Source organism: Gobius niger (genome assembly GCF_951799975.1).
Source record: "Gobius niger genome assembly, chromosome: 6".
In the NCBI taxonomy this organism is placed as follows: Eukaryota; Metazoa; Chordata; class Actinopteri; order Gobiiformes; family Gobiidae; genus Gobius; species Gobius niger.
This window is the reverse complement of record NC_136857.1, coordinates 28,704,947-28,727,441: the sequence shown is the minus strand read 5'-3', so window position 1 is coordinate 28,727,441 and position 22,495 is coordinate 28,704,947. Positions and strand designations below refer to the sequence as shown.

Here is a 22,495-nt window from a genome sequence, read left to right as displayed (position 1 = left end):
GTCCCATAAAAGTAGAGGTTGTCCCAAAGTCTTCCTGGAAACTGAATGCCCAAACTGCACATGGTCGCTTTTGCTTACGTCACAACCACGCGACACACACGCCGAGGTGAAAGTACGAGCTGCCATTTTTTGGATAAATATTCAGGTTAGTGCGGTGACCAGAAGAAAAGTTTTAATGCTTCCGTCCCATAATTACCATGTTAGCAATTTTACCAAACTTACACCATTTTTTTTAATTGTTTTTTAATTGCAGGGTGTTTAATTGAGGATATCGTGGAGCGGCTGCGGCTAAAGGCTGCTAGCTTTCAGGTTAGCTGTAAACAAACACAGACAGCTGCTCAGATCAAGTGCAACGAGACTCGATTGCGTTTAGTTATTTGTTTGCTAGCGTTTGGGGTCTTGCTGCAAACAAAGCCCAGTTTAGTCCACATTTGTTTCGAGTTTGTGCATAGTTTTGGGGGGGAATCCAGAGCGAAGCATGGCGTCCTTCTCGGAGTCCGCGCTGGAGAAGAAGCTGACTGAGCTGAGCAGTTCGCAGCAGAGCGTGCAAACTCTGTCCCTATGGATCATACACCACCGCAAACACGCGGGTCTCATCGTCAAAGTCTGGCACCGGGAGCTGAAGAAAGGTGAGCGCTGGGTTTATTAGAGAGGAATGCATGTAAGGCCTGTACTAATGCAGCTTATTTGATATTATAAGTGCACCGCCCCCTTATAATATTGCATATATGTCTACGTTTTTCCCTTACTGCAGCTTTGATTGCTTGTCCAAGTGAGACTTTGTGAGACATGTTAAATTTACAGAGTTTCACTGTGTATTGTGTCAAAATATCAAATATTATGACTGTCGTGCGTTAATGTCGGGATAGCAAGCAACCACGCGCGTGCGGTCGCGATAGAAAAACAATATAATGGGTTATACTGGTTAAAAGTGTATTGTAATAAGGTATTAAGTGGATCAATGTTTATCTTAAGCTCTTAACCCCCACCTGAATCAAGCACATTCCCTCCAGTTTGCCTTTACCCAAATCTTAAAGCAAACAAGTGGCGACAAATATGTGCCGGAAAAGCAACGATATCGCAATAGAAAAAAAATAGGCGACAAAAACACACGACTAAAGAGTGATGAAAATCCAACAAAAATGCGATGAAAAAGCATCTAAAAATAACAACAAAAAAGCGATTTAAAAACGACAAAAAACTCTTCCAAAATGGGACAAAGACGGGGCAAAGTAGCGACAGAAACGTGCTGGAAAAGCAACAGTAACACAACAAAAAAGCGCTAAAAAATACATGGATTAAGAGCGATTAAAAAAGCAACAAAAAATCAGCGAGGAAGCGTAGAAAAGTGACACATGTGATGGAAAAGACAAAAAAAACGATGAAAACACGACATCGGCGACAGCGTTGCGAAAAAGATGGCATCAGTTTTGTGGGTCTTAGCTTTCAAATGACGCATTACACTCAGCGGCGCCGTAAGCGTTTGGAAGGTGGGGGTGGGGGGACACATTTCAAGAAGGGGGAGGTCGAATTCATAAATTTAAGAACTACAGTGGGACAAGGTCAGGGCAAAAACAGGACCATGTTAGCGCACCTCCTCCTCGCAGCTGGGTGGATGTATAAGGCTAACCAAACACCTGTGGAGCCGCTGTTCTCCTGTCCAGCCCTGGCTTTATGACGCTTTGTGAAAAACTCAGCCACACCCGTTAACTCCAGCCATCGCACAAAAACATCTCAACGCTTGTATCTTCACATTTCCCCCAAACGCAGATAAAATTGAGTCAAGGGGTAAAGGAAGCAAACATTTACTGTATCTGTCAAATGAATAATAATAAGTCCAGACAGCCAAGTTTGACACGCGTGTTGACCGGTTGAACTCTCGTGGTGGACCGGGGAAAGTTTCCCCAAACTCACACTGCATCAGCTTCATCACCCGCTTTGTAAACACATCCAAAACTGAAGTTCCTTACCTTCAAGTTACTGGTCAGGCCATTTGTACTGATGAAGAGGGGAAACATGCTGTCCAACTGCTGTGAACCGCAAAAAGTCCTGCTCCTCCATGTGATAATCCGTGAAAAACGGATTATCACAATCAAAATTGTCCTTGTGCTTCGGTTTGGTCAAATCTGCCAGTCCGTCCAACGATAAGCCTATAGTGTCTTCGTAGTTTAGCCGTTTTTCATCGGTTTACAGAGCCATGTTTACATTTCAGCCACTCTGAGGTGATGGCAGGGGAGTCGCATAAACACGCGATACTGGCGCCGATAATGCTCAAATATAAAATATTATAAGGCGCATGTCAGATTTATTTGTTTGCCCTCGGGCCGCCTATTGGTCCAGTCTAAACTTTAAGTAAATGTAAAGTCAATGAAAACTCATGTTATGAAAGTGAAGGGGACCAAACAACCACTTTTCAAATGTGGAGGGGACACATCCCATCCGACGGTTCCGACGACCATGGTTACACTGGCCTATAGGCTGCAAGCTCCAGTTGAGAAGCTTTTAGATTTGGGTAAAGCCGAACTGGAGAAAATGTGCTCCGTTAAGACGGTTTAAGAGGTTAAACTTTTTCAATATAAAAATGAGCCACACAAGCATGCCTCATCCGAACAGCTGGGTGACCTAGTGATAGGTTTGCAGTTCTAACGACGTCCCCATTAAATAACTTCAGAATACCTTTTAGTTACATGTTTTATTTTGAGATGCACATCTGCAGTTTCCTTTCTCAAAAGTGTATTTGTATCAGCTCTCTTCTATGGTAAATGGCTAAACATTAAACTTGGCAGGGATTGTGTATCTGTCTAGAGGCTGCTGACGAAGACTGGAGGCTGTGGTGCTTTAATAACATCTTGGACTTGTTTTACAGCGAAACCCAGTCGAAAATTGACCTTTCTCTATTTGGCCAACGACGTCATCCAGAACAGCAAGAAGAAAGGCCCAGAGTTCGCCAAAGACTTTGAGTCGGTGCTCGTCGACGCCTGTTCCCATGTCGCCAGGTAGGTCTTAGGTAAAAGCACTTCAATACTACCACCACACAAGAAAGTGCCGTAAAGCAGCACAAACGTTTTTAGTGGTCTCGAAGGCAGACTGTGATTGAGCGAGCGTTAACAAGGGGTAGGATGAGGCCCAATACAGTCGTCCTGGTTGAATGCACTTATTTGAAGTAGGGCTGAACCATTAAGCATTAGCAATTTTATCACGATATCAAACAACGTGGTTTTGAAATCGCAGAGGCACGCGATTTTGGCCCATGCAGCTGATGGCCCCCACCTTAACCTATGCATTTTCTCCAGTTCAGCGTTACCCAAATCTAAAAGCTTACAGCCTTTAGGCCAGTTTAACACCTCATTTTTTTCCTTGTTCTGTTGCCGTGTATTCGTCACTTTTTTTTACATTTATTTTTATTCTTTATTTGTTTCTCTTTTTTGTTTCTCTTTTTTGTCACATGTTTGTCTCTCTTCTTTTGCATTTTCATCCTCGTGTCCATCTAATTTCTGTTGCTATCTTGACACTTTTTTTCAAGAAAACTTGGGTGAAACCAAACTGGAGAAAATGCACTCGGTTAAGGCGGGAGTTAAGAGGTTAATCTGATTTTGTAAATTTGCAGACCTTCTACACATTATAGACACATTCTAGATGATAAATATTTTATAAAAGTTATCAGGTTATCTGTATGGAAAACCAAGTTTCAGTAAAGTACTGGCATTGGAAAAAATGTCACAGTACCCAGCCCTATACAGTGGGGGGGAAATGTATGTGAACGGCAATTTCTCACATTTCTGCCTAAATTGGTTGCTAAATGTGGTCTGATCTTCATCAAAATCATAAGAATTAATAAACATTGTCTCCTTTAACTAATACCACCCAAACATTTAAGCATGTTTTTAATAGCCATAACATAAGTGAACCGCAGAGGAGTGAGAGTGAGCCAGTTATTTATTACAGGGGTTCATTTACTTATTCCACGCTGTTGTGAATGGATGCTGTCATCAATAGAAAAATGAATTCACAAGTTTATCAGGATATTTATCAGAAAAACATGAGACATTCACAACAGCGTCTACTTAAACTAATGCCACCCAAATATTTATATTTTATTGTATTTTTAATGACCTTAACATGTAAACATTCACAGGCCAGGGAGGAAAAAGTAAGTGAACCCTAGAAATCTTGCTGAACTTCAACAGTTTTGTAAAGGGGTATGTCTTATAAAATCCCAATCTGTGCATCAATTTTTTTTCTGTCCCCCACCAAGTAAAAAAAGTCCTCTTGTTTTTCTCAGTGAAGCAGATGTGGGTTGTAAAAAGCACCTGGAGAGACTTCTGAACATCTGGAAGGAGAGGGCCCTGTACCGAGCCGACTTCATTCAGCAGCTTAAACTGGCCATAGAGGACTCCCACAGCCCAAAGCCCGCAGGTCAGACGCAGGGCGATTCTTGTTGTTCCTTGTACTCCTCATGACCTTCATCGTTGTATCCAGTCATTATTAGATTCTTTCACTCAAATTCAACCTCTACTGGATTGTTTCTGAGTTTGACTCTTTAAGTGTGTTCATCGTGGAACCATGGGAGTTGCTAACCGCGCTGTTGGTTGAAATGGAAACATTGTTTTCTCTAAGCCCCACACAGGGAAACAAACTCCTGACCAGCCCAGCTCAGAGTCAGTGTCCCCCGCCTTAACCGTGCACATTTTCTCCAGTTCAGCTTAACCCAAATCTAAGGCTTCTCGACTGAAGTTCACAGCCTATGGGCCTATATGCCTCAATTGAAAGCTAAAACTGTGTTGTTCCCGCGGCGTCACTTGTTTGTTGTATTTTTGTCGCAATTTTGTCACAGTTTTGTTGTTTTTAGTAACTGTTCTATTGCGTTTTTGTAACTTTTTCGTCACTAATTCGTCACTTTTTCGCCATGATTTTGGAAGAAATCAAACGTGCGAAAATGTGCTTGGTTCAGGTGAGAGTTAAGAGGTTTTGGTTATGGTTTATGATGGTGTTTTTGTAACACCATGTGCCACTTTTCTCTCGTTAGTTCATGCAATATTTGTTGCTACAACAAATCATGTCCTTTCTTCGTTAGTTTTATGTGTTTGCGCACACGCTCGGGTTTATGGGCAGATCCATCACAACCGTTCTCCCCTGATTTGACTTGTTCCGTGTGAACCGCACAGGACCCGACAGATGATCCATGCTCTACTTTTATCACTGTGCGCTAAATGTGTATCCCTCCGCTGTCCTCATTTCACCGGGCTATACGTTTAACATGGTGACGGGCCTGTCCTATAGGTGGTTCAGGCTTACCTCTTTTTTTTAAATGCCATCAAGATAAATCCATCTCTATGTTCACATGGACCTGCCTGTAGCGCCGTGGAAGGAGGTGAGTGCGCACTGATGTGTGGAGACACCGACTGTCTGTCAGTGTCTGCTGATTAGAAGAGGAAAAGTGTTGCCAAACTTCATGCATTTTATGAAAAGGCTGAAATAATGTTACAGTTGTGCTCAAAAGTTGACATACCCATAAGAACAGACTGAACAAGCTGGTCAGGAGGGCCAGCTCCGTCCTGGGCTGCCCCCTGGACTCTGTGGAGGAGGTGAGGGACAGGAGGGTGTTAGCCAAGCTCACCTCCATCATGGACAACACCTCCCACCCACTGCACGGGACTGTAGAAGAGCTGAGCAGCTCTTTCAGTGGCTGACTGAGACACCCTCAGTGCAGGACGGAGCGCTACCGCAAAGCCTTCATCCCCACTGCTGTCAGACTGTACAATAAGACTGTGAAGTAACATGTGCAATAATCTCTCTGTATCAGCTGCACTTTATTAACTCTTCTTGAACGCCGACTGTAACAAGTGAATTTCTCCTTTGTGAGATCAATAAAGGTTTATCTTATCTTATCTTACCCTGGCAAATTTTTTTGGCCATTTTTCAGAGAATATGAAAAATATAGTTCATGTTTGTGTGAAGCCATTAATGATCAAACAACTGAGTTTACTCTTTTTAAATCCTAATAAAATAAGAAAGCACCCTGATCAAAATGACCCTGATCAAAAGTTTACATCCTGACCTGATAAAATGAGTCATATTTGGTAGTTTCGGTCAATATTACGATTTAAAAAGAGTAAACTCCGTTGTTTGACCATAAATGGCTTTACAAACCACGAACTATGAGAAAAATGGCCACACAAAAAATCAAAGATTGTAGAAAAGGTGACTTGAAAGAATGAAGCGCTCCTGCCGTGTGCACTGGTAACCGTTAACCGGTTAATCGGTTAACCATGAACATCCCCATGTACTACTTTGTTTTTGACAAGCCGAATTGAATGGTTAAAAGCTAAAAACAAAATCAATTTTGCGTGATGCATCTCCTTCAAGGTTGTAATTCAGCTTGAAGTTACAAACTTGATCTTTATTCCAGTCATCTTTTAAATAATGCAATGACAATTAATTTTCTACCTCTTCATTCATAAATCAATGGTGGGAAGCATTGAATATTACATCAAAATTTGACATTGGGCCAAAGTTGTCACAAAAGCATATTCTGTGCATTCCCTAAAATGGTGACTGTTTGTGATTGCACAGAGGAGAAGAAGCAGCCAGTGAAAAGAGCCTATCAGAAAATCCAAGAGGAAGAGGAGGATGAAGACGACGACTACAGGAGCCACTTGTCGCCTCGGAGCGCAGACATCACCGCGACTCAACTGGTGAGGCCGTGGTTTCATGTTTAGGAATCCTCAGATATAATAGAAAAATAAAGGGTAAATCAGGAATCATGGAGCACATTTTTATTCAGACAGTGGTTGGGCAGTGCCATGTCCCGCGCCCGTGTGCTCCATGCAAAGCTTATGCAGCTACAATGATGACGACAATGTGGTCATGGAGGAAAATATAGGAGCTAAATGCACAAACACAGGGACGCAATGTGGAGCAGCAAAAGTTTACTACAGGATGGGGATCGTTAGCCGCACATAACTGTAGAATTAGCGCACACTCCAGGCCACTCCAGATTATGCAAGGATTAGACGAGCAAACCAAACTCTCAGTGAACAAAACTCAAACACAAAGTGAACTAAACTAAACCCACAGGCCGTGGCATTGGGGTCATGGAAAAGTCATGGAAAACCTCAAGAGAAAATCTGTACGAACCCTGATCAAGGCTCTGGGTTAAGAAGAAGTTGTAAAAGCCTGAATAAAGCCTGATTAAGGACCTTTTAAATTAGCTGTGTTGGATTAATTGAAATCATAAGGTAGACCTTGAATATTAACAAGTGCGGACCACACATAAAACCACAGAAAGGATGTTCTTCTAACAACTCCGCTCTCTCTTTCTCCTGACTCAGACAGAGGAGCTGGTGAAGGCTCTGCAGGATCTGGAGAACGCAGCATCTGGTGATGCAGCGGTCCGTCAGAAGATCGCCTCTCTCCCTCAGGAGGTCCAAGATGTGTCTCTATTAGAGAAGATCACAGGTAGGAGACGTCAGTTTCACAAAATATTTATAAGATTAAAAAACTTATTACAGGAAGCAAGAGTTGCCAGGTTTAACATGGTTTGTTGTTTTGTAGTGAATATTTTTTAAGAATGTCAATAATAAACAGGAAAGGGTGATAAACTCTGAAAGGTAAAGGGAAATAAAAATCCTTTTTATTGCACCAATTTGTTCGTGTTGACATCTTTTTATGTCAAAGTGTAAATTATACCAAACTCATCCTTTACGATCGTTTTCTTATGACGTGTCGACCTCCGCTTACAGGAAATCACAACAGCATCACCACTTTCCACCTTTTCATTTGCAAAATCCTCCCTGGCACCACTGTAAACCTCTCAACTTCCCAAACAGCGCTATACCATCAAATATATCGGCATTTCCTGTGTGGAAGTTTCCAACCACGAAGCTCCACATCTCGCACTCGACAATATAGTGACATTTTTTTCAGATGGATTTTCTTTTCACTACATAAAATAATGAAACTATGTAAATCTATATTTTTCATCATATTTAATCCTCAAATTGATATCTCTAACTGTATTTTTTTCTCTATTCCCCTGCTGTTTCCCGCCTTAATAATTTTTACTAATGCTAATCACTCTCCTGTTTCAGACAAAGAGGCCGCAGACCATTTGTCTAAAACGGTGGACGAGGCCTGTCTCCTCCTGGCGGAGTACAACGGCCGTCTGGCAGCAGAGCTGGAGGACCGCAGGCAGCTGGCCCGAATGCTCACAGAGTACATCACCAGCCAGAGGGAGGCGCTGTCGGAGCGCGAGAAGAAACTCGAGGTACCTCTACTCTCAGCACTCTCAGATAATGCCAGATTAAACATGACAGGAGTTAAAGAAACAGTGCTCTCACTTCATGTGTTTAAAATGACCCTGGTCAACTGAATCTTGATTTTACTAAAGACATTGAAGATCTAGATGCACTTATTCACTCATACATTCAGGAAAAAAATTGCACTAACTTGTAGGTTGTTTTACTTGATCCATTTTTTTCTATGCCACTACTAGATAAAGCCAACCCCAGTATTTCAGCAAAGATTATTGTTTGTACATTTTATGGAACTTCATTTGAACTTCTCAGCGGCTGCAAAGCAACACCTACAAATAGGGCTTTTCCACGTAGCGCTTCAACCCAGCAGTGTTTGGTCTCAGTAAATGACAAGGTACGGTTTTTCACGTGTAGCATTTACATTGCAAATGAACCACAGTCTTTGTGGGCAGTGCTTCCGTGGACGCACATGCTAGAATACACATTACTGAAGGAACAACAGAAAAGTTATGTAAGCTGCGATGAGAATAAATAATGCCTTTTGGTCGGGGGAGGTGCCAAGGCAAATATTTCAAGAAAGAAGCAGCTTAAAGACAACTATAAAGGTAAGCTTTGTGCATATAAAGTAGGTAAGTAAGTAGGAAGACAAGTAAGTGCTTTATTTGTCATTGTACAACCGTACAACGAAATAGGGTTCAAGCGTTAGTCCTGAGCCGCGCCACCACTGTGGGCCAACCTGACCAGCATGTTTTTGGAGGTTGGGGAAACCTGGCTGGCTGCCTTCAGTCTCCTCTGATCCTCTAAAATGGTGCAGCGCCTCCTGGGTTTGTCCCTGTCTTAGAGTGTGGTGTCCTGCACTGGTCAGCGCGACCTCTTCCTCCTGAGCAGCTCCCTTTTTTTTGCATTGACTTTTTATATTTTTATCCATCAAATTGACTGCGAAATTCTACATATGTTAAAATATTTTTTCTCTCTATGCGCTTTTGCCAAGTGCTCCTCTGTCTGCTGATCAGCATTCCCTGGCGCGAAACTACCCCTCAGCAAGTCGATCAAATTCGGTAAATGCCAGTTTGTCGATTCCTTGCTAGAAGTAGAAGAATTTAAACCTTGGTTTCGAAGATAACCAAAGCAAGGACTACTGTGCAGTTTGTAAGAAGATGAATAACGTAGCACATGCAGGGAGCTAGCCACAAAAGTGCTATGAGCAGCCGCTATGCATTTCTGAGCTTCTGCAGCTGCGATGCCAACTATTACCAAAACAACCACCACGATAGGGACCTCAACACCCACATCCTGCTGCTGTGCCCAGCGACGCCTGTGGCTGTTTCTCACCCGACATCAGGGCCACTTTGGCCCAGAAAGATAATCCAGGTCAGAAACATCTACACTATAACACTATGACAAGGGCAAATGATGCCATAGACTTTATTTTTCTTTCAAATGATTACTATTATATTTGCTATTTGACAAGCTGCATGAGCGCAGAGGACCAGGTGTGCGAGGAGTAAACCGGTATAGTGGAAGAAACAACGATGTTTGTTCCTTCCTTGGTTCCCTCTGATTTCTTCTTACCTAGAAAAGGCTTTATGCATGCCAATGTTATGTTCATTAAGTGGTCTTCTATCCATTTAATGTACTTTGCAATAACCTTTTTAGAGTTTATTTTAATCTCTAATAATTTATTGCGCTTGATAACTGAGCTCAATTGTGAAGTTCCAGACCCTTGTACGAAACGCAGTAAGTACGAGGGTCTGGTAAAACCAGGCTAGTGCTGACCCGGCTCTGGCCAGTGGAGACACTCGACTACACAGGCAGACCTGGCACTGGGTGGGGTAGGGCCAGGCAGTGGAAAACGCCTAAAGGTGTTTGTTTTTTTAGCGGTTTTAGAAACTCAGTTTAGTTTAAACACACCAAAGGTGAGAAAACACCCTTTACTTGTTAAGTCCACACCCACATTTCACACGAGCTTCACATCAGCATGGTATTGGAAAATAAAGTATTGTTTCAACTCAAATAAATGATACAAAGGTAAAAGAATAGGTATTTTCTAGAATTAAATAACATTATAGTTCTGTTTTGAATGGTTCTAAATGACACATATTTCAGTGTAGGTATTGAAAAAGTATTGTTCAGGTATCAGTGTCATAAACAAAATATCGGAAAAATTAACCCGGTCCAATTTGCAGTAGCATTTCCACTTTTTGGTCTTCAAATTAAAAATAACCCAGTCCATATGACTATTGCTTGAAAAAAGTTTGTTGCTACTTTTCAAATTTCAAATTTTTTGAGAGCTCCACACAAGTCTGAAATGCTTCGCAGTCTAAACATTTTATTTTATTCTGAGATATAACATGTAGACCCTCTGGGGGTCTTCTTCTGAGACACTGAACAGTGAAGAGGCACCAAGAGCCCCCACACCTGCAACACGGAGGAGGCGTCACAAGGGGAGCTACAGGAAACAACAAAAGGGACCAACGAGGAGATGGTGATAGACTGTGGAGGGAGCTGTGCAGGAGGAAGAGGAAGGACGAGGTGGAGCTGACCAGTGCAGGACACCACGCTCTGAGACGGTGACAAGCCCAGGAGGCGGTGCACCGTTTCAGATGATCAGAGGAGACAGAGGGCAGCTACAGTTTCTCCAAGGTCATGCGGGTGGAGTGGCTGAAGGACAACGAGATCATCGACCCGGCCGAGGACAGGAACTTCTACATCACCGTGGACCACAACCTGATCATCAAGCAGGCGCGTCTGTCCCACACGGCCAACTACACCTGTGTGGCCAAGAACATCGTGGCCAAGCGCAAGAGCTCCACCGCCGTGGTCATCGTCTACGGATTTCACATCAACCAGTGCTCCTCCTGTGGCCAAAACAGTGAAGATGGCGGCCGCGACACAACGATCTTTCACCAAAGACAAAAAAAGAGTGCTGCGCACTGAATGGGTGCTGCTGCCGGATGCTCTCTCATCGAATGCAATTTCTCCATTTGTGAGATCAATAAAGTATCATCATCATCAAATGGGATGATTGTGGGTCTTTCATCTCCCCCTGGTGCATTGCAACTGCCCTGCCTCCAGGTCAGAGTCACCAATACACACTAATGGAATCACGAAGAAGAAGCTAACAGGCTAACGGGCAAAGCTAACTGTGGGCTAGCGCCATTGAAACAGTATTTACAGGCAAGTTTTAGTGAAAAAAATGTATCTCCATTGTGTAATTAATTGGATGTACAATATCCCTCTCTCCCTTTCTTTTTTCTGTCAGCGTAGTATTTACTCTCACGGACAATTAATGATATGAAATCACAACGTGCTACAACACCTGCAGTGGCGCTGATGGCCTCGAGGGGCATGAGTTACTTAGTTCTGCTTTACTGTACGTTCACTGCGTTTTTAATCTGAAATACAAAGCCCCCTTGCAAATTTGTTCTCCAAACAATAATAGATTTAGTCCCCTAACGTTTTACCATGTTAAGTCTTCCATTATGTATTTTACAGGAGTACAAACAGAAGCTGGCGCGAGTGACCCAGGTTCGGAAGGAGCTCAAATCCCACATCCAGAGCCTGCCGGACCTGTCTCTGCTGCCCAATGTGACGGGCGGCCTGGCTCCCCTGCCCTCGGCCGGAGACCTCTTCTCCACTGACTGACAGACTGAAAAACATAAACTCCAAGAACTTACTACTGCCCTTTTCCCAACTAGACCCGACCCACAAACTCCCCCTTGTGGTCAATACAGATCCTGCTTCAGCACAAGACGGAAAGAGACAGAGACTTTATCGAGCCTGGAAACCTCCCTCGCGTTCAAAAGTCAAGGATTCGCTCCACCAGCTTGGGTAGAAAGTTCACGATGGTTTTTATTTTGTTTTAAATGGGGAAGCAGCTTGTAATGTCGTAGGGATTAGGTAAAATGGAGGTACGGCAGAGGGTGAAGTTACACTGTGAACGCTATAACGATATCATGGTTTTCAGATGTTTGTTCATTAAAAAAAAAAAGATAAAGGTCTTTTGCAATTGATAACGCAATAATGGCCAGTAATGTCATCCTGGCAAATGATATAAGCTATTAATGAAAGAACAGATAGTGCAAAAAATCCACACTGCGGAACATTCCAGTAAACTGTGACAAAACTCAAAACATAACCAAACTAAGGCTAGCAATGCCAAAGTGCTCCTAATGGTGCGTTCCAAGCCACTGGTGACTGGTAAATTTCCCTCCTCCCACAACGTTAGCATCGTATGAGCTAGCTGCTGTAACATTAGTCGGTTTTTTTACATAGGAGTTTCGTAATTTTCAAAGAGGAAAGATACCAGTTGCCTGGAACGCACCATAATGCCTCATTTTTGGGCCTCCTGTAGTCAGAGCAGCACAATCGCCATGGAGACCAGCTGAGGATTCCCGCAGCTGGTAACTGGGATTTTTCCCACGTGAAAAACATGAGATACGACCTCAGAGGTTTTCAGCTTATGAAACTTGTATGTCAACAAAACATAAGAAGAGGCCATAGAAATAACAAGGAGAAGCAGCGTTTGACCCTAGCGTATGCGGACAGTTAGCAAGTCGGCTAGTCCGTTAGCCCACTCAATGTATTTTTCCTACTCGCTGTTAGCAATAGCCATCAAACACCATAAATATGTTCGATCCAGATGCTTTCGGCTGTTGTCAACCCATTGACCACATTTAGGTCAAAGCCTCGTTATAAATCATTAATGAATGTACAGACCTTTTGAGATTTTATTTTAGATGCAACTTGGCGTATAAAAGTGTCCTCTGAGATAGATGCAAGTTTTTGTCGGAACATGCTCAGATAGCTAAGGGCATTTCTATGAAAAGATGCTGATAAGATGAATGTTTCTTCTCAGCAGGGGCGGCCGTTACTGTCTTCATCTCGTATCTGAACTCGGACACTCTGATCATCTCCGAGTTGTAATTACCACTCAAAACGGCGTTCCAAGGAATCTTTCCTATTTGGAGGTCGGACGTCTAGCAGTTGCCAGTTGCCTGGAACGTACAGCTGCCTTATAGTAAAAGTAACAAGATTCCTATTTAGAATAATGCATGTACTTTATCCATTTTAATGGATAAAATGTCGCGCAGTGTGGCTTTAAACCATTCCTGTCACCGTCCTGTGTAGCATAAATTCTTAATGAATGAATCATTCTAAGCATTCTTTTTTGGTAAGTAATATTTCAAGTAGTAATTTTAAGAGGTTTAACATTTAAGAGTTAAAATTAATATTTATGGCTTTCAGTTGATATTTGGGGAAAAAAAGAGGACGTACAATTTTTAAAGTAAACATTTCGTTAGTGTTAGCATGTTGCATTTTATTTTGAAATAACTAAAAATTGTTATTAATGGAAGACATTCGTTTACTATTGGTTCAAATTGTTCGCATTGTACCTGTGTTATTTAATTATTGGCTTTAGTGGCTAGTGTTACATTATACTCCATTATTGCGTTACCAGTGGCGACGGTGTGTGTGTATTATGTTGTGTAGAGCTACAGTTGAAACATGACGTTGTTTTTGGAGTAAGCTAAAAGTGTACATTTGTGCTTTGGGTTATTTTACAATCATCAAAATAGCAGAATTTGGGTTCTTTAAACCAGTGGTTCCCAACCTTTGTTTTTTTCATTAAGGTGCTTTATTGTCAATATACAACTGTACAACAAAATTTCCTCTGCATTTGACCCATCCTTCGATGTCGCTGGGGCTTCTTGCATGCAGTGCCCGGGAACCCATCTCCAGATGTTCCATCTACCTCAAGTGCTCTGCCCATTATTTTCAAATTGGTCACCACTAACACTCTGGGATGACGGGATGAAAATGGTTCACACATGAACAAAATTGTATTCAAGTGCAATCTACTCTTTAAGTGGGGGGTGTTATGCTTTTACAGATATTTGACGATCATTTCAAACACATCATCATCACTCCTTACATTTTGTTAGTTAGACATGAGCTACAAATCCCTTCTGTCCCTTAAGACACTCCTGTCGCTCCCCATCGAAACAAACTCCGATGCTTCTCCAGCTCCGTGGATTTAGCTACTGTCAGGCATCGGCGCTAGTATCAGAAAGTGCTGCAGTGTGTTGTCGTGCTGTAGCGAGACTTCAATGTCATTCTTGCCTCTTGCTGCTCTGCGAAGAAGGGATAAGCTGTGCTATGAAGCGGGTGGTAAGGTAAGGCGAGCACCATATGAACAGGCCTCTGTCGCTTCAGCAGATTCAAAGACCACTCGAACAAGTGTGAATGGCTCAAAGCACAACTCCAAAGATGTAAGAACTATGTCATTTGGTAAAAAAAATGAATGCAAAGCTCTTTTTTTTTACCAGACTTAGTTTATTGAATAACAGTATTGTGTTAAAACGAGTGTGGGGAAGAAAATCCTGCTCTTCCTACATTTTTTCCAAATCATTTCAATAAGGTATATTTTTGGTGGACAGAGCGATTATTGGAATATTCCAAATTTAATTCCATATTGGATAATGGTAAATTTGAGTATTACTGGATTCTGAAAATTACTATACAACACTTTTTTTCCCTTCGATATGGGCCTCTGCAGCGTTGATGCTGGAAAGACATGAAATCAAAATGACCCTTTTATATTTAAAATTTGGCTTTCACACAAACAAATCCTGACGTCTTGCATTGGCGGCCATATTGTTTAACCGGTCAATAGCTGGAGAAAAGAAAGGTTATCATCGCAAATGTTTTAATTTACTGTACGTGCGACCTGGAGTCAAGTGAGCAAAACAAGTTGGCCATCCTCGCTGTTACCGAAATGAAAAGAATGAGTGATTGACATATGGCGTTTTAGATGTGCAAGTCCTCAATAACGCCAAGACTGTTTAAATTTTATATAGAACGATTTGTAGCCATTTTTATTGATTTTAGACATTATTTTGGGGGAAATGATGCTGTTTACTACTTTTTTTGCTATGTTTCTGTCAAAAAAATAAAATACAGAAAAACCTATTCTGATTTTTACATGAAAGGTATGGCGCAAACCCCGGCAGCCCTTCACTGGACAAGTACATCCCCCTCAAAGACAAGGCTGTGGGTTTTATTAAACAATATATTTCCTATATAGATGGTGGTCTCAACTTATATAGCGCCTTTCTACCTTCATCAAACCTAAAGCGCTTTACAGGTAAGGAACCAGTCACCCTTTCACGCTCTCAATCTTTGCTCAATCATAGACAGTGTGCATCTGCTGGAGCTGGGATTCGAACCCCCGACCTTCCGATCACGAGACGACCCGCTCTATCACCACTGTCGCCCGAGATGACGTGGTCCAGCCGAGGAGGAAGTTACACAAGTGTCTTCCAAGAAAAAGTAGCTCACCAATGGTTTTGTTATGTAAAAGTAGTTCACCGGGTAAAAAAGAGTGGAGACCCCTGCCCTAGTGACGGGTAAATCCATGTCAACCAATGGTATGAAAATATTTATCACGCACAAATAATGTCAAGTCCAAATTGGCTCTATAAGGGTGTTTAGACACAGCAAATTGTCCAGCAGAAGTGGAAAAACCGTCACCCATAGCTAGCATTATAGTTTGAACCACTTTGCTAATCTCCATATATCTGCATCACGAAATATATTCAGCGTTTGTCTAAGTAGTGGTGGAGTAATGGGTGAGAGAGTAGTTCTCTTCTTTGTTTTCCCCCTCTGGCAGCTTTGAATTAATAGCAGAGGATAAGCCTTCTCTGGTCCTCATGGTGGGGAGCTGTTATTGATGCAATACCGCCCCCTAGTGGCTACAGCCGACTCCAGAAGGTTTACTTAAAGCGTCAAAAACATAACAGCCTGGCCCCAAAGCATTTTATTTATTTCAAAAAAATGTATTTCCTTTTGTACAACTCTGTGAAGTGTAACATATAACCACACTGGTTTCGGTCTCTGGAGTTTTAACATTTTTTGCTTTGATTTACAGGCCCCGGAGCACTCCTCGTCTTCCAGCTTTTTTGCTTTTTAGGAACATGCTCTGTAGGAGGAGCAAGGTGCGCCATGTTAATTTCACACACCGCATGGCCAATGATGTGGACATCATCTGCTGGGTTTCAGATGATGTCACAGCGTTCTAAAGGCCTATAATATTTATACATGTGGGGGGCGGGTAAGCTTATTTGGTGTTGTGCAAAGAGATCATGGACCCTGTCAATAATATTATCATTTTTGTAATTCATACATTTTCTTTTTAGATACTACTTGTGAAAGTGTAATACAGTTAATAGGAACAACTGGTTCCTACCCCCCACATGGTAGTGTGACATCATCACATTCTAGAACGTGAAAACACCTCATTCCTCCCACTTTTGCCTCTTTTTGCTTTGTCTCGGCACTTCCGTTATATTGTATTAAAGCGTGAAGCCTGTTTATTTAAAACGTAGAACGAGGGAAAATGTTTGCCGCCAAAATCTGATTTAGTAGACTGCTTTGTGAAAAAACAAGTCAACACTGCACTGTTTCTCTGTGTGTCCTAAAATTGTCTTTGTGTAGTAGCTGATTTTATCTGGACTTCTCCAGTCCTAGCTGAGAAAAGGGCCGGCACAATTCATGGCAGCGCCCACTCGAACTCCCGGAATAAGGTTGTTTAATAATAATAATAATAGTAGTAATAATAGTTTAATAATTATTTAATAATAGGTTGCGTTCACGTTATAGAATTTTATTTCACTTGCAGGGCTGGAGCCAATACAACTCTTTGGGAGAGAAACCGTTTTTAAAAGAAATTTGCATAAAGAAATTGTCCGATTGTTTTCTCTGATGATTAGTTGACAGTGATTGGATTCACAAACCTGCCACATTATTCTTTTGGCTGAAAGTCCTTTCTACTGACCAACATCACGCACATGTTTTTGAATGAAGAAATCATGGAAGAGATGACTTTGAACTTTGTGACAGTTTTTGTTTCATGTGATTTGGCCCAAGAATTACAGTGAAATTAGCAAAAAAGACTTTGAAATCTGCATTTTGTCAGTTACCATAGTTACCTTTAGAATGTTGTGATGTCACGTGAACTATTATTTAAATCAATGCTGGCTCCATCTAGGAATCACCATTCCTTCCTGTAGAATGCAGCTCTATGGCAACAGACCTGGTGAGGCTTTGTCCTATAGAGCTCCACTTCAGAACTCCTCATTTGTGTTCACTCACAGACAACAGACAGTCACATTTCTGTGACAGCTCGCCACAAACTCAAACACAGCCATGTCCGCTCAAACGCCCGTTTTCCAGGAGATGAGGAGGGGACGGAAACTCTGCGATGCCGTGCTCAGCGTGGCCGGAGTTCAATTCCCCGTGCACAAGATTGTCCTGTGCGGCTGCAGCTCGTACTTCAGGTGAGTAAGGGTTGGTGAAACAGAGATTGGAGACATATTATGAAGGCCCCTGGGGGTTTACAAACCATGAAAGATGGAGTTGGTTAACTTTAATCCTTTAGTTGTGGTTTAAACTCACAACTAATGTTAACTTTTCAAATGTATTGATGTAATGAGATGCACAATGGTCTTATACCACAAACTTTGGCTTTTATAGCACAGATTACTAGCAAAAGTACAACAAAAAACGGTAGTTTAAGATATATTTCAGTGAAAGGAAAGCTGTAGATGTTAAAACGGCTGAAAGTTTTGTTTGGTTAAGTTTGGTTTGTCAAAAAGGATTCCTCCGATCAAAGTCATTTCTTGTAAACAAGTAACGCTAAATCCCCACTTGCTCATAGTCACAGCTAATTAAATCCAATAAAATACCATTTGGTGCATTTTGGTTGACTTAATTTGAACCCGTTTATAGTCCTGGCATGTTTAAACATGTTTTAGTCTTAGTTTTCGACGTGGTTAGTCCTTATAGTCCAAGATTATGGTGCTAGAACTGTTTAAATGGTAGTAGATTCCTAATCCATCCATTCCTTCTCCTCTGCAGGGCTCTGTTCACTCACTGGTCCAGCCCTGACTGTGAGGCTTTCGAGATCCCTCACTTGTCCGCGCACATCATGGAGATCTTGCTGGACTACGTTTACACCGGAGAGGTCAGCGTCACCATGGAGAACCTCCAGGAGCTCTTCATCACTGCCGACCGCTTCAACGTGTCCGGGTTTACCCAGGCCTGCTGCCGGGCCATGGAGGAGCAGCTCGCCCCCATAAACGCCATCGGTGTCTGGTGGTTTTCCAACACCTACTACTACCCCGAGCTACGGAGCCAGGTTTTCGACTACATCCTGCAGCATTTCGAGGAGGTGATAGCCCGCTGTGAAGAAGATTTCCTCCAGCTCTCCGTTGAGGACTTGGTTAAGATTGTTGGAGAAGATCGGCTGAACGTGAGGCAGGAGAGCACTGTGTTTGAAGCCGTCCTGAGCTGGATCAGACACGATCTGAGGGAAAGAGAGAGGCACTTACCCGAGCTACTGTCAAAAGTAAGGTGTCAACAAAAAGTCCTTATTGTTGCTAATATTAGGTATTATCGCAAAATCGCTATGGTTAGGATTGTTTCTTGTTAACATAGTGAGACATACTGTAGAAGAACTTCCTCATATATTTGTGTATGCTGGTGCAATATTCTGAGCAAATTGAGTCAAGAGGAACATGTTATTCCTTTGGTAACGTCAGAGTTAGTTACGTTAGTATTTTCTTCAATCGTGCTGGTTTGAGTAAACGTGTTTATATGATCGTGTCTTCTGCTGCTGTTGATTTGTTGTGATTTTATATTTCCTGGGTCTTGTCACGTAATGCTGCAGCTGAAGCACAAAAGTGTCTTCATAAACCACTGCCGTTTACTGGCCTTTTATTATGAGATGACTGTATTAGCATGCCGCTAGCTAAAAATGAAAGCTTGAATTTGCCATTTAAGACAGAGAATTCCAAGTACCTGCTGCAGAGGGCACGGAATGAGACAAAAAGAGTGTGAAAGTCCTGTGTGATGAAGTGTTGTTTCTACCACAGAAATTGCTTTAAGATATAAAACATACAATATCTATGTTGAGGTGCCGCTTGTGGTTTTTGTGATTCTAGGACAGGAAATTTTCTTAACTACTGAGCTTTTGAGGATTTGTGCTTTACTTGATCAGTATTTGTGTTGAGAACCTACTTTTACTCCTCTGCATTTGAAAGATAAATATAATATTAAAGGTTCCAAAGCAAAAAGTAAACTTCCATGTGTTTTGTTATTTTAAAGCCTTAAAATGCACACTCCAGCACAGTAGGTGGCGCTGTGCAGATGTACTGTCAAATGCCACAACACAAAACGAGGTGGGAAACACTTATTTAAACTGATTTGTACTTATTTAAACCAAGTATGTTAGCCATCACTGGCCCTGGTGCCTGATATGACATCTATGAACTTTACAGCAACTCACTAATATTCGTTATCCTCTCGTAGATCCGCCTGGCTCGGATTACCCCAGAGTACTTCAACCAGTCCGTCCGCTGCTGCGAGATGGTCATGCAAAACCGCGACTGCAGAACCCTCATACGGACCGCCATGAAGTTAATGCCAAATGTTCGAATGCAGGGCTTTAACGCCTCCCTGTTCCCCGAGCCCCTGGCCCGCCCCAGACTCCCCCGTGCCATCCTCGTAGCCACCGGCGGCTGGAGCGGCAGGGACATAGTCAACAGAGTAGAGAGCTTCGACAACCGCGCCAACTGCTGGATGGGCGTGGCTAACGATGACGAGACCCCGCGGGCCTATCACGGCACGGTGTTCCTCAACGGCTCGCTCTACGTGATTGGAGGGTGTGACGACCTGGCCGAGGTAAGGACCGTCCACAGGTACGACCTAGTCCAGCGCACGTGGCAGGAGGTCGGGCCCATGCGCTCCAAGAGGTGCTACGTTAGCGTGGCCTTGCTCGACGGGTTGATCTACGCTATGGGAGGGAGCGACGGGCTGCGGAGGCTAGAGACGGCCGAACGTTACGCTCCGGACTCCAACCAGTGGACCATGGTCGCACCGATGAATGAGATGAGGAGCGACGCGAGCAGCGCCGCCCACAGTGGAAAGGTATTTATGGTAGTGCTAATGCAAAAGGCTAAATGAGAGCAAATGCTAGATAGTTTACTTCGATGGAGATGCATGTGCTAAATGTACTTTTTTTTACTTGTACTTTTAACCATGGTAGGGGAGCACAGGGCAAGTAGGAAGAAGCTAATGCTAATGCTAGAAGCTAATGCGAGCGCTAATGCAAGAGCTAATGCTAGAAATGTTTACTTTGATGGGGACGTTTAACCATTAACCATGGTAGGAGAGCACAGGGCAAGTGGGGAGAAGCTAATGCTAATGCTAGAAGCTAATGCAAGCGCTAATGTGAGAGCTAATGCTAGAAATGTTTACTTTGATGGGGACGTTTAACCATTAACCATAGTAGGAGAGCACAGGGCAAGTGGGGAGAAGCTAATGCTAATGCTAGAAGCTAATGCGAGCGCTAATGCTAGAAATGTTTACTTTGATGGGGACGTTTAACCATTAACCATGGTAGGAGAGCACAGGGCAAGTGGGGAGAAGCTAATGCTAATGCTAGAAGCTAATGCAAGCGCTAATGTGAGAGATAATGCTAGAAATGTTTACTTTGATAGGGACGTTTAGCTATTAACCATGGTAGAAGAGCACAGGGCAAGTAGGGAGAAGCTAATGCTAATGCTAGAAGCTAATGCAAGAGCTAATGCCAGAACTATAGCTAGAAATGTTTACTTTGATGGGGACATTTAACTATTAATGGTAGGGGAGCACAGGGCTGGTTGTCCCTTGCGTTAGTTGTCATTGCTTTTTATAGCCACACTAGAGGGCGCTGTGACAGGACATTGTTGAACATCGAGCTAAACATCCTGCTTCTTCTGCTTTAACATGTTTTCATTCACTCAAAAAATATAAAGAAAATAGGATGCAAGAAACTGGGCATTGACTGGTAAGTAGTAAATTGATAAATAAAAAATCCCCCACAAAATTAATGTTAACACTGGAAACCCCATCAGTAACAATAGGGACAACTGACCCCACACATATTGTCATAATCACTTTTGCCGTTTTTGACAGTTAAGAACTATTTAATAAGATATAAAAAAAGAAGAGAGGCTGACTTTAATTCAAGGCTTTACATAAGCTTCTATTTAATGTACGTGTGATCTTTTGTAGGAAGTTCTGTTGATGAGCAGTGCACATGAAAAATGCAAAAAGGGTGCCACAGATTAAAATTATTTGTGTTTAAATTTACAATGTAATTCCACGATTATCTGTAACTAAATCCATGTATTCATGCCAAATAATTAGTTAGCCTTTTTAATCCAGTTTTAATCTCAGTTTCAAACACACACACGCACACATTTACCTCAGTCATTATGCAGCATGTGATAGTATTGTAAGTATACTTCTAGTGTAGTCACTTCTTGTTTTGACTGTGCAGGTCTACATTTGTGGAGGCTTTAATGGAGAGGTGTGCCTGTCCACAGCTGAGTGCTACAACCCTCAGACCAACCAGTGGACTCTGATTGCTGAGATGAGCTGCAGACGCAGTGGACTCAGCGCCATCGCCTACGGCAACAACATCTATGCTGTGAGTATTTCACTCTGATATAATATCTAAGGCTTTGGAATCAATGCACTGTACTAAGTTTCCCTTCTCTTGCAGGTAGGTGGCTTCACTGGGCTGTCCCGCCTGAACAGCGTGGAGGCCTATAGCCCAGAAACCAATACCTGGCGCCCCATGCCTTCCATGATGACTGCGCGCAGTAACTTTGGCATCCAGGTTTTGGAGGAGCGCCTGTATGTTGTGGGTGGCTATGACGGCTCCACCACCACCAGCTCAGTGGAGTTTTTGGATTTTAACATAGGCGTGTGGTCCCAGGCGCAGCACATGGGCATACCCCGCTCTGGGCTCAGCTGCTCCCTGGTGTTTGACCTGCCCAACATGGCCGACTACGCTGCAGCCTTCCCCTCTCTTCCTCAAGGTAATGACATGGAGAGGTAGACCTCCACTTATTTCTTGAATAAAACCAAAACTGTGCTTCACTATTGCAATGTCCTTTTATAGTGAAAATATATTACAAAATGGTTGACAAGGATTACTATTTTTTTATCACAGTCACTTGCGAATTCATGAATGCTTGCAGCAGGAAAGCTTTTTAAGGCTTCGGACACAATTGTAATTACAATTTAATTAGTAATAAATAAGACAATAATACAAATAATCAAACAAAATGGTTACTTTAGTAGATCAATCTATTGTTAAACATAAAGCTCAAGAAAGGTGTCCCAAATTA

The 22,495-nt window shown here is 42.5% G+C and overlaps 2 protein-coding genes across 3 annotated transcripts; both read left to right on the top strand.

Annotated features, from left to right (window-relative positions):
- Positions 1-17: 17 nt before the first annotated feature.
- Positions 18-12,447, top strand: rprd1b (regulation of nuclear pre-mRNA domain containing 1B). 2 transcript variants are annotated; one of them, XM_079558074.1, is made up of 8 exons: positions 61-149; positions 254-629; positions 2,867-2,996; positions 4,283-4,416; positions 6,574-6,695; positions 7,332-7,458; positions 8,091-8,266; positions 11,751-12,447. In XM_079558074.1, the coding sequence occupies exons 2-8, from the start codon at positions 479-481 to the stop codon at positions 11,898-11,900; spliced, it is 990 nt and encodes a 329-aa protein (XP_079414200.1). In that variant the 5' UTR covers positions 61-149; positions 254-478; the 3' UTR covers positions 11,901-12,447. The 2 variants fall into 2 exon arrangements, with proteins under 2 accessions (XP_079414199.1, XP_079414200.1); XM_079558073.1 differs by having other exon boundaries at positions 18-629.
- Positions 12,448-17,462: 5,015 nt separating this feature from the next.
- On the top strand, positions 17,463-22,492 carry LOC306964859 (kelch-like protein 10; the record flags this gene model as incomplete). Its single annotated transcript, XM_079559028.1, has 5 exons — positions 17,463-17,593; positions 18,174-18,726; positions 19,626-20,243; positions 21,640-21,789; positions 21,865-22,492. 5 exons carry the CDS (start codon positions 17,463-17,465, stop codon positions 22,201-22,203), a joined length of 1,791 nt encoding a protein of 596 aa, XP_079415154.1. The 3' UTR covers positions 22,204-22,492.
- Between the last annotated feature and the right edge of the window lie 3 nt (positions 22,493-22,495).

Coding starts and splice junctions, on each gene's coding strand:
- rprd1b (XM_079558073.1), top strand. CDS start 479: ATGGCGTCCTTCTCGGAGTCCGCGCTGGAGAAGAAGCTGACTGAGCTG. Junction 4,417..6,573: donor CCACAGCCCAAAGCCCGCAG/GTCAGACGCAGG, acceptor GTGATTGCACAG/AGGAGAAGAAGCAGCCAGTG. Junction 8,267..11,750: donor AGCGCGAGAAGAAACTCGAG/GTACCTCTACTC, acceptor TGTATTTTACAG/GAGTACAAACAGAAGCTGGC.